The following is a 14,215-nucleotide window of genomic DNA, read 5'->3' as shown; positions in this document are numbered from 1 at the left end:
TGTACCCATAGTACAGTGGGTGTTTGCATTCTTCATTTGTTTCGGTAGGAGGTCTTACACTTTTTCCATATCAGATTAATAGGAAAGCGTGATTGTTAGGTTCCCCCAGTCTCTAGCAAAACAGCTGTGGGGAAAAGATAGCACCAAGGATTTCCTGGGCTTCTCTCATGTGGAATCTCTTGTGTCACTGTTCAAAAATATCACCAGTTTGATGCCTGCCAACTGGATTGTACTACTGGGATAACGAGCAGTATTTAACAATCACGGAAGACATATCAGAGGTGAAACTGAGCAGTGTTCTCTGCTGTTGTGTAACAGGTCTTTCTTCTCTGTTTTAGTGGTTTCTTAATTTAGTGGGTGTTCGTAGGTGGAAGTCTGCCTATGTGCCGTATGTATTGTGCAATAGATGTCTTCCTTTGAGATATCCTCTATGATGCCTTCTTTTTTTTCCAGATTGTCCCCAGCCACCACAGCCTGAGAATGGAGGCTATAAATGCCACCCTAGCCCCTGCAACAACCCTCTGTCTTCAGGCAGTGTCATAGAGTATCTGTGCGTTGAAGGCTACATGCTGAAAGGAGATTATAAGTACTTGACCTGCAAGAATGGAGAGTGGAACCCAGCCATGGAAGTCAGCTGCAGGCTCAGCCCAGGTGAGTGCTCCCTGACTTCACTGGGATAGTCGAAACTGCCCTTGCATTGGCTTTTCAGATTAACCCTAAACACTGAGTCTGTGTGACACAGAGGAAGTCCATACAGCTGCCTCTCATTGCTCCAGTGATTTTATAAATGTGGCTCACAATCACTGCTCTTATTAAAAACATCACCTCTGTAACAGCCCATCAGATGCAAGCTTAGAGTCCCTAATGCAAGGAGGCAACCTATAAAGAGGAGTGTAAAGGGGGCAACTTGTTACTTATGTGGAGCCTCTAACTTTGACAGCTCTCGTCCCAGAAATGGGGGAAGCCTGAACTGAAGCATTTTCCACGTTGTCTGGTTTTGCTTCTGATAGGTTTGACAGTACACCTCCCTCAGTGGTGTACCCATCTGTGTGTGTGTAGAGCCAATCTTCCTCCATCAAAGCAGGAAGATAAAAAGGTTTGCAGGAAAATGTTCATCGTACAGCTCTTAGTTTGTCTACAGCTTTTCTGGTTTTGAGTGTGCAAACTGGATAAAGGGAGAACTCCCTCCCCTCTTCAAGTTTGACTTGTTGATAGAGTCTTACTGCTCAGTCATCCTGAGTCAGCAAGATGTAAATTCTGGAATTAAGTCTCATAATCCATGAAGCAAAAAGTGTAAGCTTAATCAGAAGGAAACAGAAAGACACCTTCTTCAAGCTCTTACAGAGCTCACTGCATACCTGTGGTCTCTAGAATATTCTGTCCTGTTCCAAAGACACTTAGTGTGTCTTTGTCACAGGCACTCCAGTAGCCTCTTCCTATGATATATAAGGAAGGGAACTGGGAGTTTACCTGCCAGCAACTACATCCTGAAGAGGCTTTTCAAATTCAGCATAAGCTTCCTTTCCACAGTGGTCCCCTTTTCCCTTGCTGCACCCAGGCTGGAGAGCAAAGCTGTGCTGTTGCAGCTAGTGTTCCCTGGGTGGCATTCCTGCATGTGGTGCTTGGTCTACATCAGAGCTGATTGTGTTGTGGTGAGCAGAAATCCCTGATTTCTTTAGCATCCTGAAGGATCAGTGGCCTTTTCAAACATGGGGCCTCAAAAGTCTGACCCGGTGAAAAAGCTATTGCTTTCACAGCACAGGCTTTGACACAACTGGTCAGGGTCAGAGACAGTTGAGGTTTAATTAGTGGGTCTCTTTCACAGGGCTAAAAGGAGGAGGAGGTGGTGGGAGACTGTAGGGAGAAAAGCAGTAAATCATAAAATGATTGGTAATGGGTAAGAATGCACCTACTCCATGTAGAGTAAATGAAATCTCTAACAGTTACCACATGTTTTGTGTAGCTCTGAGCCTGTCAGCCCCATAGCCTTTTGGCAGTTTATTGTATGAGTTAGCAAGCATCTTGTTGGATAGAGGTGATGAATGTGCTGAAGTGTACCCTCGGTAGTGAACAGTTTTACAGCATTGTGTACTGATGCTGACAGTGGAGCACCCCTATTTGTCTACCCTCTGCCCTGTCACCGTATTCAAAGTGCCCTGAGTAATGTTAAAAGTGGAAGTCCTTACTCAACCCTATTTGCCATAGGGAAAAATGTACCAGGGGTTGTTTTTTTCCCTGGGGAGAGGTCAAGCTACTTCTGAAAATTTTCAGAACAAGTTCAAAACAATTAAACCAATAGGTTTGACCCAAAGAGAAGATACAGGAAATGCAGAAGAGCTTTCCAGCATACATGCTTGTTTTCAATCATGCTAGATTTCAGGCTGTAGGTTTAAAAATAGTGGTTCTCCAGCTTTTTTTCTTCTGTTTTCATGCTCATCTTCCCTTGCCTTGCTACCTGCACGTGTCCTGCATCCCCCTGCAGTTTGATACCTGTGCTCCTGAAGAATGTGTTGAATGTAGCAAAAACAAATTGAGGAATTGCATACGTGGCAATGTCCTGAATGTGAAATGCAGGATAGTATTTGCCGACAGGTAGGTGAGGTTTTTCAGATCGCTACCAAAGACATAAATTAGGGACAGAGGCAACACACATACAGACAATGACTAGTGTAGCAGTCTAGGCATGATATACAGTGTTCAGCACTACCAGCTCCAAGTCATTCTGTCTGCACTCCCAATTTATTCCTGTCTTGCAAGGGACCTTTAAAAGCCAAATTGGTTCCTGTACAGTCACATGGCACAGCTGAGGAAGGGTAGGAAGGAGTAGTGTGAATAGGGCTCATGTACCCAACACTGAAAACTCAGTATCCTGAAGTAACATCTGCCTTCCTTCTCTGTTCCCTGGCATATGTTTGTGTGAGGGAGAAACTGAATGCTTGCTGCATCTTAAATATACCCAGCCAGGTGATTTCCGTCCCTTCCTTTGGGAGGCTGTTCCATTAACCAAGAAAACCCATTATTAGGAGATTTTCCTATTGTTGGGCCTAAAATGTCCTGCTTATTGTGCTAGACGGTTATTGGCCTTGCTGGTGCGATCAGGACATTTTTTGCTTTTCTTCAGCCAAGTCTCCATATAACATGACCCTTACTACCATCTATCAGTTCCCATGACCTGCTTGTACTGCTGCTCTGTTTGCCTTGTGTTTTTCCAAAGGACCCTTGTATGTGCATGTTTTATTTTAGGTTCCTTTTACAGCTGATAGAGAGGTGTCAGCCTGAGCTCTGAACTGTCCTCTGTAAGAGAGAGCTAGTGTACCTTGGGAAACTTGGGCTCCTCACATGTGCACCCAAGTGTAACTCCTGAGAGGTGGCACTGTGGATGTTTTTTTTTTCTTCCCTATGACAGCGATTTAAGGGAGTGGATCATTTCACCTTGTCTTCCTCTTGGTTTTGTAGAAAAGGACTCTCCTCCAACAATTGGAGTACCCACGCTGTCCATAGTAGCCTCCACAGCGAGCTCCGTCGCCCTGATTCTGCTCTTAGTTGTGCTGTTTGTTTTGCTGCAGCCAAAGCTGAAGTCATTCCATCATAGCAGGTGAGTATAGCTGGGGTTTGGAGGGGCTCAGAGGCATCCTGTTTATTTGCAGCAGAAACCCATTAAGGTACTTGGTTTAGGCTTTCATTTTGGAGCAAATTACCTCCTTGCTTCTCTACTCCTGTTTTAATCACCTTGGTAGCACCTCTGCCCCATGGTCCAGCAGTAGTCTGAAATGGTGGTCTGCGATACCCAGCTGCAGTCCCCATTTCTAACCTGCCATCTGATGAGCAGTTTCCTTGCTCCTTTCCTTGGCTTTAAATGTGAAAAGTTACAATTTCTACTAGTCTGGCTATAGATCAGTCTCCTGCCTCTTCTAGCCTGGGATAGCTAACAAAGTATGTGTCTGGGTATGTATATGCATCTCCCCCAGTCCATGAGATCCTATGGACATGAATTCAGGCCGTACTGTCGACGAGGTCAGCATGCAAATGCGCCATCCTTCCTTGCTGTGGGAGGAGAACCCTTGTGGCCTGAGTTTGTGGATGAGAGGAGGGACCCAGCCATAACACTGCTGCCGGCTAAGTCAACAAAGTCACTGTGGACTCGTTTCCAAACCAGCTGCTAGTACTCCTTAAATAAGAGCAGAGATGTGGCTGTTAAGCAGCAGCAAGATTGAGAGGTGGAGTCCTGGAGTCTGCCTCTTTCTGAACAAGTCCAAACCACTGGAAAAGAAAAATTCAATCTCAGGACTCGGACTGATGAGCCTGGGTGATTGACACTGTACCAATTTAAGAGCCATCTGCCCCACCCTGCCAGAGGTTATCCTACCAACTGCAAAGGTGGCAGAACAGGCAGCGCTGGGTGTTGCAGAATATAGCAGCATAACAAACTGAAATCAGTGGTGGTCAAAGCTTTTTTATCTGCTGACAGCAGAGGGCTCCGAGTCATGATCTTTGTCAGATTTAGCTATGGAGGCAGGTGAGGTGGGAAGCACTGTAACCTTTTCAGCTCTTGCTGCTAAATCCGTTGGGCACTGTGAATTACAGCCCCTGCTCATGTTTATGGCAATTCACAGTAGGGCTGCCAGGCTATGCTTGCTTGACCTTGTTAAACCACCATTTATGTTTGTCTGTTCTTCCCTAAATAAGTCAGTGGTGAGCATTAGAATTCTGCTGTGGGTAGTTATTGGAGTTCTCAGTAATAATATAAAAAAATGCAAATGCTTAACTTTGTTTCCTAACTTCTTTCTTTCTTTTTTCTTTTTTTTTTTTTTTTTGAGGCGAGACCAAGGTGTGTCTGGAGATCAGGTCTCTATCATGGTGGATGGTGTCCAAGTGGCCTTGCCATCCTATGAAGAAGCGGTGTATGGCAGCACAGGGAACTGCATTCCACCCTCGGATTCCCGAGTGCAGATTGTGCTCTCGGAGGGAGCTGGGCAGAATGGAGCCAGAGAGGTGCAGCAGCAGGACCAAGGGGCTCATAATAGCCTTGCAAGAGAAGATGAGGCCCCTGGACATTCTGGACTGTGTGAAGCCAGTGGCTCTCAACGCTCTGAAACTGTTCTTGTGCATCAGGCTGCCACCTCCTCCTGGGTAGCTGGCATGGCTAGCAGTAGACCTGTACACAAAGAGGTCCAGGATTCAGAAAGCAGTGACATACAGAGCCTTTTATCACTCACTTCCTCCGAGGAATACACAGATGGTACGTGACTTGGGCAAGGAGCGCTGAACCGAAACCCTTACAAGAGCAGGTTCTGCAGTTACCCAAGGGCATTCCTTGCCATTTTCATCCTAGGTGATGTCGGGCACTAGAGCAGGGGTCCTCAAACTTTTTAAGCAGGGGGCAGGCAGCCATCTGCAGCTGCTTGGTTCCCCCCCAACCCCCGGCGGGGGGTTCTGTAAATACCGGGGGCCGGATTGAGGACCCTGGGGGGCCGTATCTGGCCCGTGGGCCATAGTTTGAGGACCCCTGCACTAGAGGAACTTGTGAAGAGAGGCGTCCCACTCTGCATGGGATGTTTCAGAACTTAGATATGCAAGCAGTATTTAATACCTTCTGAAGTATGCGGCGTGCTCAGACTGGAAGCCTAGGGCAGTCTGGAAAGACTGTTGGGGTTCTGCTACTCGCTCTTGTGTTTAGCAAAGGATTTGCAGAGAAATGCCAGCCTCCAGCATTGTAGTGTAAATGTGGTAAAATAGCTGTGTTTATGGAAAATGAGCTGGTTAGAGTGGGAGGCTATGTTTGGAATACAAACCCTTTGTGATGTTTGGGTGGCTTCATTTTTAGACTGTTTTAGTAAGCGGCTTACTGCCACAGTGCGTACAGTGCTGCAGCCTTGGCATGCGAGAAGACTTAAAAGGGATGTGCTTGAACTTACTGTACAGGACAGAGGGACAAGTCTGTTAAACAGTCAGTGCATCTTGCCTTCTGCGCTTCTGTTCTGCCCTGAGGGAGTGGCTTTACAATGCCAGAGCTGCTGTGAAGCTGCAGCTTAAGGTTACTTCTTCAGAAACTGCTGTGCCTCAGGCAGGAAGCGTCGCTGGCTTGTAGATAGCTGAGGGCAGAACTTCTTTCCGTAGTGTCAAGGCCTGCAGCCATAGTAATGCCACCCGGAACCCTGGCAGTAAGAACAGTTAAAAGGGATTTCTGCTTAAGGTTAGAAATGGCAACGCGTCCTTAGATGAGCATTAAACCTCAAGTGCATAAACAGCAGAAATCCAGAAGTGAAGCTTAACAAAAAAATGTCTGCAGTGTAGAAGCTGGAGGATGTTGCCTCTACACTGTGTCATTTTTATCACCGCCTGGAAACACGTCTCGCCTCTAGGGCTTGTTATACAGTAGCAGATATTGCCCCTTGCAGCAGGAGGCCACAAAGCTTGTGCTTATGGCTCAAAGATGAGGAAGGTGCAGCTACTGAAGGAGATTGAATTTCTTCAAGGTAGGTAAGGGCAAGTGTGATTCTTGTATTTCCAACCATCCCTGTCACAATAAGAAACATCTTGGGTATTTTAAGGAACTAAAAGATTGATGAGATCATGGGAAAGAGGGAAACTGTCATTCTTAAAGGAAGTCATTACCTTCCCCTAAAGAACATTGATGAGGCTTTACTGGGAATACTGTATCTTCTTGTGGGTTCTCCCAGTTCGAGAGATGTGGAGAAACTAGACAGGCTCTGTTGGAGGGCTGCCAAGACAGCCAGGGGCTTGTGGGGTCTGACTGAAGGAGCTGGGCTGCTTTATAATCTGGTGAAGGAGCAGCTAAGGGCCAAGCCAACAACTGACTACAGTTACCTTACAGGGAGTTGAAAAGGCTGTGGAGCCAAACTCTTCTCAGCCAGGTGGTACGACATGGGGCAATGGCTACAAGCTGTAACTTGACAGATTCACATTTGCTGTTAGAAAAATATTTTGCACTAGGAGGGTAGTGCAGGACCAGGCAGGCACCCAAGAGAGGTGATGGGAGTCTCTGTCCTTGGGAGATTTCAAGGCTGGAGCTAGTAGTAGTCCTGCTCATAGGAGCAGGTTGGAGTAGAGTCCTCCAGAGGTCCCTTCTGCTGTGGTGGTGTGACAGGAAGACCACTGCATTATTATGTTATGGAAGTGGGAACCTGCCTTGCTTTAAACAGTAGTTTTTCTGGTGTGCATTGAACTGCAGAAGTTTTGACTACTTTTTTTTTTTTTTTTCCTCTCCCCACCATTCAGATATTCCCTTATTGAAGGAAGCATGAGGCTTGCTGTGTTTGTCTAGCCTTCTCCCTCTTGGATTTCTTCCTCCTCCCTTCCCCCTGCCTTCGGGACAGAAGCACTCTGTGCAGCCTTCCCCGTCCTCGCAAGCTGTGCCCTGGATACCTCCAAGCAGAGATGCCCTCAGCTGAAGATCCAAAGGATGTCGCCAGGTTGCCTCCTGGATGCACCAGTGGAGTTGGTGCAGCGCTGGCTTCCCCATTCCATCAGCATCAGGGGCTCAAGGAACAGAGTGGATTTGAGCTCTCCTCTCCTCTTCCCCAGCCAGATGTTTGACAGCAGTCTCTGAAGAGCTGCTCTTTTCTTGTGCCTTTCTCCTCCTCACGCCGCTTGTTGCAGCTTATCAGCCTCTCCAGCCCTTCAGCTGCCTGGAGAGCAGGGGCTGAAACCGCTTGCTCACTGGGTGCAGACACAATTTATATATGCGTATATATGTTATATAGGCTCTTCTTCCTGCATCCTTTTTGTGATAGGGCAGGACAAAATGCCTCGCTGGGGCTGAAGCTGGGCTTGTGAGGGATCCCAGTTAAGGAGCAGCTTGTGATGTCTAGAAGCGCCTGAAATGAGATGGGCTGTGTGACAACTTAGCTGTGCAGGAGCAGTTCATTGAGAATTGCTAGAGCGCTGAAGGCTGACGAGTCCAATGTGTAGGAATGCTCTCTGCCCCCCTCTCAAAAAACATCTCTGCGGAGGTCCGTTCCTGAAAAACACTTTAGTCTCCTTCCTTCTTTATCTGTGCAGCCCACTTGATTACGCTGTGTTTCTAGAAGCTGGGACTGGGACTGTAGTGCCAGTAACACAACCCTTTCAGCTTTGGCGTGGTGCCACAGCAGCTCCTGGTGTTAGATTGTAGAAGGGTCTTAGAGAATGGCCAGTGGTTAGCACGGTCCAGAAAGCACGAGGGATGTGGCTTTCAGGTAACCAGCCCTGTGTTAACTATGAGTTAGCACCGTTCATTGAGGGCTGGAACCAAATCTGTGGCCCTGCTCTTTGGATAAGCTGTGTGCCTCCAAACTTTTTTGGTTAAGGTGGTTCTGTGCTAAAGCTTAGGTTCCTTTAGTCAGATCTTCAGGCAGAGGTAACCCTTCTGAGATGTAATCTGGAGGTGGTTCACATGTTTGAAAAAGTCAAGAGAAAAAATGCCTGTAGGTAGTGAATGCCTAGTGCCATTGGTGCAATCCTGAATTACTTTTGCAGCCACACTAGGTACCTTGGTACTTGTGTCCTGGGTAACTACCATCTTGAAGGCTCGTGTGTCTTCCTAGCTCCATACAGCAAGAGTCTGCTGGTTTGTCCTAATGGGCTTCAGTGGGCTCACAGAGAAGGGCTTCTTCCTTGTGGCTGGGGTAAGCAGCGTTTATGAAGCCTCTACTAAATACAGTGCAGTTGCCTCTTGCTGTGAGAGAAGGTTGACTACGTTGACAACAGTGCCAGAGAACACAATAGCTTATTCTTGAGCCTAAGTTTTGAAGATTGTTTCAAGTTCTGGTAGCAGTGAAAATAAAATTAAAAAAAATATGTATACCTCTGCCCCCCCGGTTATTAACAACAGACCAGAATATCCTGGTTGCTGTTAACAGGACTCCGTTTTTGCAGAAAGCCACATTTGTCTGGGGTAGGTGATCCGATCACAAAAGCGTTGTGGTGGCTGTAACGTTTCTTCATTGGGGAGGTCTGGACACTGTTTCATGGGATTGGTTTCAGCAAGAAGAGTTGGCTTCTTAGATGCAATGTACCTTGTCGTAACTGTCTTGAAGTAACAAGGGAAGTGTTTGCCCTGTGAGAAGCTGCTAAATTTTTATTTGAGTTGAAGGAGCAAAATGTCATGGCCTTACACATCACGTGGTAATGTACAGGTAAATAAGGATGCTGTCTTTGCTGCTTTGCTTTTGGTTTATGATCCTCACCATCCTCATCCTTGTTGCTCCAGGAACAAACATACCATCATTGCACTTGATAAAAGTGACACAACACCATTACGTATAAAATTCCTGTGGCTTAGCTCCAGTTCCTGGAAATGGGGATTAGCCATAGTATCCAGCCATGTCCCAACTGCTCGTGTTCCTGATTATCTGTTTAATCCCCGAACACCTGGGGCAGCACGTGCCTGTGGATGGAAGAATCCTATTTTCCCTATCCTTGTTCTAGAGGGATGTTATTAATTTAAAGATACAGTATTTTAAACTTCCTTCCCTGTTGCTCATGTTACCTTGCATTAACGCAAGGATTTGATAAATCCCATTTGGGTGGCTTGGGTATTTTTAGTTTGGCTTGGATGGTGAAAACCCCACATCATTTTACAGTGGGCTGCGGTGTCCCAGCTTCAAGTGCTGTAGAGGGCAAATGTTGTTTACACATAGGCTATTGGGATTGTAGAAAATAAGCATGGGAACATTTGTATTTAGTTTTTAATTCCTACCTTGGAAACAATCTAAGCTTGAGTGAATTGTCTCGTTCACTGGGTTATCAGGTCAGATGGAGGGATCGAGCGAGTGTAGTGGTAAGGGAGCGTGGAGGGAAGAATACGTGACTTCTTCCTCGCTACCTAACCACTTGGAGCAGGAGGAGTTGCTCGCTCTTTGTGCATTTAAGGTCCCATCTATTCAGACTGACCCTCAGCAACCAAGGTGCAGAAGTTGGGTACATGTTGTCTTCCTGCAAGGGACAGTGCTTTAACTCAGTGTTAGCACCAGGTTGGTGGGAGAATCCCGCAACAAAGCTGGAAGCTGATCCAAAGGCCTGACCTTGCCCTGGACAAGTGCCTGCTTTGCCAGCAGAAAGCATGTACTGTGTGGCCCTGCCTCCTCTTTCTGCTGTTGTAAAGTAAGCAGCTGCCAGTTTGTGAGAGAAAATCCAATTTGGGTTGGGAAGAGAAGGAAGCAAGCTGCACAGAAGAGGGAGTGCTTTAATTTTGTTTCATTTACAAAATTGCGGGAAATGGCTTTACTAAGGAGGAGGGGAAATGCAGAGGTGGAGGGAAACATGCAAGCATGGATCTTGTGGTCAGGAATAAACAGACAGCTTCTGTTGGTTTACTGAGGGAAACCAGCAGCTCCCAGGCCAGTCTCTGCTGTGCTGGCTGGTAGCCCCAGCTGATACTTCCAGCACTCGCAGAAGAGCCCGTCTCCTGCAGCGGTGCTTGTAGGAACAGGCCTCAAGGACCTGTGCAAACCAGAACATGGAAAACAGTTTGGGGGCATCACATTCCCCTTGCCAGTGTCCTCAGCTTTAGAGTTTATTTTCATATAAAATGAGGTAGAATGGCTGGGGAGGAACCTGAGAGATGTCTGCTTGACAGGGTTTGTTTTTTTTTTTATGGGGGAGGGGAAGCAAGGCCTCATTATCAAGTGATTTTTGCTCATTCATGTTGTAATTCTGCTGAGGCTGAAGGATCTGGAAGTATTTTGGACAGATATTTAGGAAAAACTAAATTGCACAGTCCCGTCTTTACTTCTGGGAGCAAGGGCTGAGGCTTAAAGATCCCTCAGCCCTGAGCTCCGCTCTATCTCAGGAGCGTTCATTACCTCTGAGCAAAGAATGTGTCCTCTTTGACTGTTGCCATAGGTGGATGCAGCCTGCATCTCAGTGTGGTGGATGGGGAGCACAGGGGCTCAGCCTTGCAAGGTGTAACACAGTAAATTACTTTTTTTTTTTTCTTTTGGTGTTTTTTTTCTGATGGAGCCACAGCTTCCTTAACTTTTTTTCCCCCACCTGTGTCTGGCAAAAGAATTTGAAGGGAGGCATTTTTTTCTTATTTGAAGTTCCAGACATAATCATCTCATGCTCTGTCATACATGCTGGATCCTGTGACATTCAAGAACATTAAAATGGTTTAATCACATTGGAAAAATAAAAATAGCATTTATTTTAAAGGTTTCTGTTATTTTTGGAGTCTGATAGGTTAAAAAAAGGGCATTTCAGAAATTCAGAATATTATGTGCAATAGAAAAACCTACTTGCTCCCTTTCAGTTGCATGGATTTTTTAGAAAAAGAAATAAAATGCAACGTACTGCAGTGTTTACAGCCCCGGCATTGCAGAACTGGACCAGCCTGAGAGAACCAGAAAGTGAAGGTGACAGTTAACCCACAGGGAAGCAGGACAGTCTCCTGTCAGGGTCTGCATCGTGAAGCTCAGCTCAGCTCAAACCAGGAGCCAGCTGGGATTGTGTCGGAGCCCCCTGCCACCTTGAAGGGGGTCGGCAGCATTGGTGAGAGATGGTTCTGTGTGTTTTGGCTTTAAATAGCTTGTATCTCCCCATCATTAACTGCAGAAGAAGTAAAAAATTAAGTTGGGAGGAGACATGTGCTGCAGCATGAGAGCCTGTGGAGTTGCCGAGATTGAGTTTGGGAAAGAGAAAAGCTTAATGGATTTTTATCCTTTTTCTTAACCACCAAGGTACTTGCTGTGTAGAAGAGTGCTTACTCAGCAAGCATGCTGCTTGTTCACCTTCTTGGACATCTCCCCTGAGGTTTCTCCTTGGCCTCTTTCAGCTCTGGTGTGGTGAATCATTTAACGCATCTGGAGCCTTTATGTGGCCTTTCAGCAGATGGAGAAGTCAGGCATGTTAGGAAGAAATCTGTTCCACGTGTTTTGGGAGGAAACATCCTAAGATGCTCCTGGAGGTGGATGATGGGTCAGTGCTGAGGAGTGGGGCTAAGAGAGTAACAGGCTCAGCCACTGGAAGTAATCTGGGATGGTTAAGTCATTTGCAGCACAGAAAAGGGAACACAAGGAAGGGGGGTAAAGAAGAGAAGTGACTGAAAACAGAGGTATGCTGCAGGCTAATGAGCTAATGCATTCATGACTGGGTTGTAAGGAAGCTTGTGCTTTGTTTAGATGATTTAGCTGACACCAGCAGGCTCGCTATATAAAAAAAAAAAAATCAGCGTACAACTGGTTGGAGACAGATTTCCTTGCTGACCTTTTTGGAACATATTTGCAAAACCTGGTTTTACTGTTCTGATAGCAGTTGTTTAAAAAGAGAAAAAAAATGCCTTATTACTCTATCCACATAACTAATTAAACCAATTTCACTTTGTTTTCTGTATATAAATGCAATAAATCCCATCCATTTTGCACATCCTCACCCCATCCTCACCCTTCAGTCCTTACCAGGAAACTGCAGATTGAACTTGGTTTTTGTGCAAACATTTGTTTGCAGAAGAACTTCATTAGAAAGCATTTATTCTCTATGATATGCTTCAAAAGTGCAGATGTTTCCTAGAACAGGCTTCGTTCTAAGGCATATTTTTATACAAGAAATAAGCCTTTTTCCAATCCTTCATCCTCTCCTCCTGCCCTTCCACGTCAGGGCAGAGCACACCACTTCCCATGCTTCTCTTCAGGACCCTGCATTCAGCACTGCTTCCAAACTCGACCCTCTGCAGATGACGTACAGGTGGGTATACGTACCCAGCAGAATGGGTTCTGCTGATGCTCAGCATATGCTTTCCATATGCTGTGCTTTTGCTTCTGTCCTCGAGTGAGCAAGGACAGAGGCAACTGAGTGGTGCTGGAAAATGTTATAGTACAGATTCTCAAATTTGCTTCCTTCGAAAAGAAAGTGAAGCTGTCTGTGAAGCAGATGTCCTATGATGCGGTGGGTAGAGGCTGCTGGTAGTTGCTGATGCAAATGCAAGGGGAGCTTGATTGCCTTTGTACATTAATCTTCTTTCCTGTATGTGTGTTCTTTTTATCTGAATTGCACCACTATGGAATTATTTGCAGAATGGTACTCCATATATATGTGGGATTTAAAGACAAAACCATAATTGATGCTGTGCAGGATGTCACTCAGTTTTATTTTGCTTTATTTTATATATATTTTCTGGTATCCTGTACATTGCAGTGGGTGTGAAGATAGTATTTTAATATTTGTACAAAGTTTAATTTAATTGTTCTATGTATATAACTGCATTTCTAAATTAAAAAAAAAATTCTTTTGAAGTGAAACTATAACCTCTTGTGTATTTTTCGTAACTGCTTGGACCTTGTGGACTGGAAATCTAGCAGTTCGTTACTGAATATGTTGCAGTAATGCAGCGACTTCCACGTGAAGATCAGGATGAAGCTAAAGCTAGGGATGCTGCAGTGGCTTGGGGAAGGAAGTACAGATGTGGTACGGCCTTAGAAGGATCATCTGTTTCAAAAAACACCCTCCACTCTGAAGCAAAGGCCACCCTTGGTGTGCCTGCATGTGACTCCGTGAGCAGTTGGGCCAGGTTGGTTCAAGGGCTGTTCTGGAAGGGCTGTGATCACTCGAGTGCCACCTGGACCTGTTGTCCTGTCTTGGCTGACATTTCTGGTAGTTGTCTGTAGCAGATGCTCTCCAGCCTGCCGGAGAAGTCTGATCTAGTGTGCAGACTTGCTGCATGAGGCTGGGCAAGGTATTTGCCTTTACTTTTGGTAGCACTATGTGCGTGCGTGGCAATTTACTCGTGTGGAAAGACCCCCACAAGTGCTCTGCCCCTTCCTCTGCTCTCCCAGAGAAGTCACAGTCTGCGTGGTCCGAGTTACTTGGGAGCCAGCAGCGATGATCAGTCAGCGACGGAGAGGAAGGGTATGGGCTGGGAGGAGGACGCCGTAGTTACTTGGTGCTCCCGTGGCAGTGGTAGGAAGCGTACTCACTGCGTCTGTGTGGAAGGAAAAGACCAGCAATAAAAGCAAGAGGGGGTGAATGTGTCAGGAAACATGAGCTGGGTGAAAGCCATGGCGGGGGCCTCCAGGAGGGAATAAGGTTGGGTCTGGATTTGATGTAAGGAGAGAGGATGCATTTTGGGGAGTGTTTGTAGTAGCTGCTGCGTGGTTTTCTTAGTCCCCTGCTTGCGGTGCTTGGAACCTGCATCGACAACTACGGCACCGAGAGCTGGTAGCTGCTGCGGTGCCTCCATCCGTTGGTGGGGCCCCTGGGAACAGTAAGTCAGGGGAGACTG

General features: G+C 46.3%; 1 protein-coding gene across 9 annotated transcripts in view; it reads left to right on the top strand.

The window, feature by feature from the left end:
* The window catches only part of SUSD6 (sushi domain containing 6), an 86,342-nt gene extending 75,189 nt beyond the window's left edge, over positions 1-11,153 (top strand). For all 9 annotated transcript variants that reach the window (XM_055715685.1, XM_055715684.1, XM_055715680.1 and 6 more), the window contains 4 exons: positions 454-651; positions 3,457-3,595; positions 4,818-5,239; positions 7,240-11,153. In XM_055715685.1, coding sequence (XP_055571660.1) covers positions 454-651; positions 3,457-3,595; positions 4,818-5,239; positions 7,240-7,265 — 785 coding nt within the window. In that variant the 3' untranslated portion in view covers positions 7,266-11,153. The remainder of the gene's footprint in view (positions 1-453; positions 652-3,456; positions 3,596-4,817; positions 5,240-7,239) is intronic.
* The last annotated feature ends 3,062 nt before the right edge of the window (positions 11,154-14,215 follow it).

Source organism: Falco cherrug, chromosome 7, assembly GCF_023634085.1.
Source record: "Falco cherrug isolate bFalChe1 chromosome 7, bFalChe1.pri, whole genome shotgun sequence".
Taxonomy (NCBI): Eukaryota; Metazoa; Chordata; class Aves; order Falconiformes; family Falconidae; genus Falco; species Falco cherrug.
This window is presented reverse-complemented; position numbering and strand designations above follow the sequence as displayed.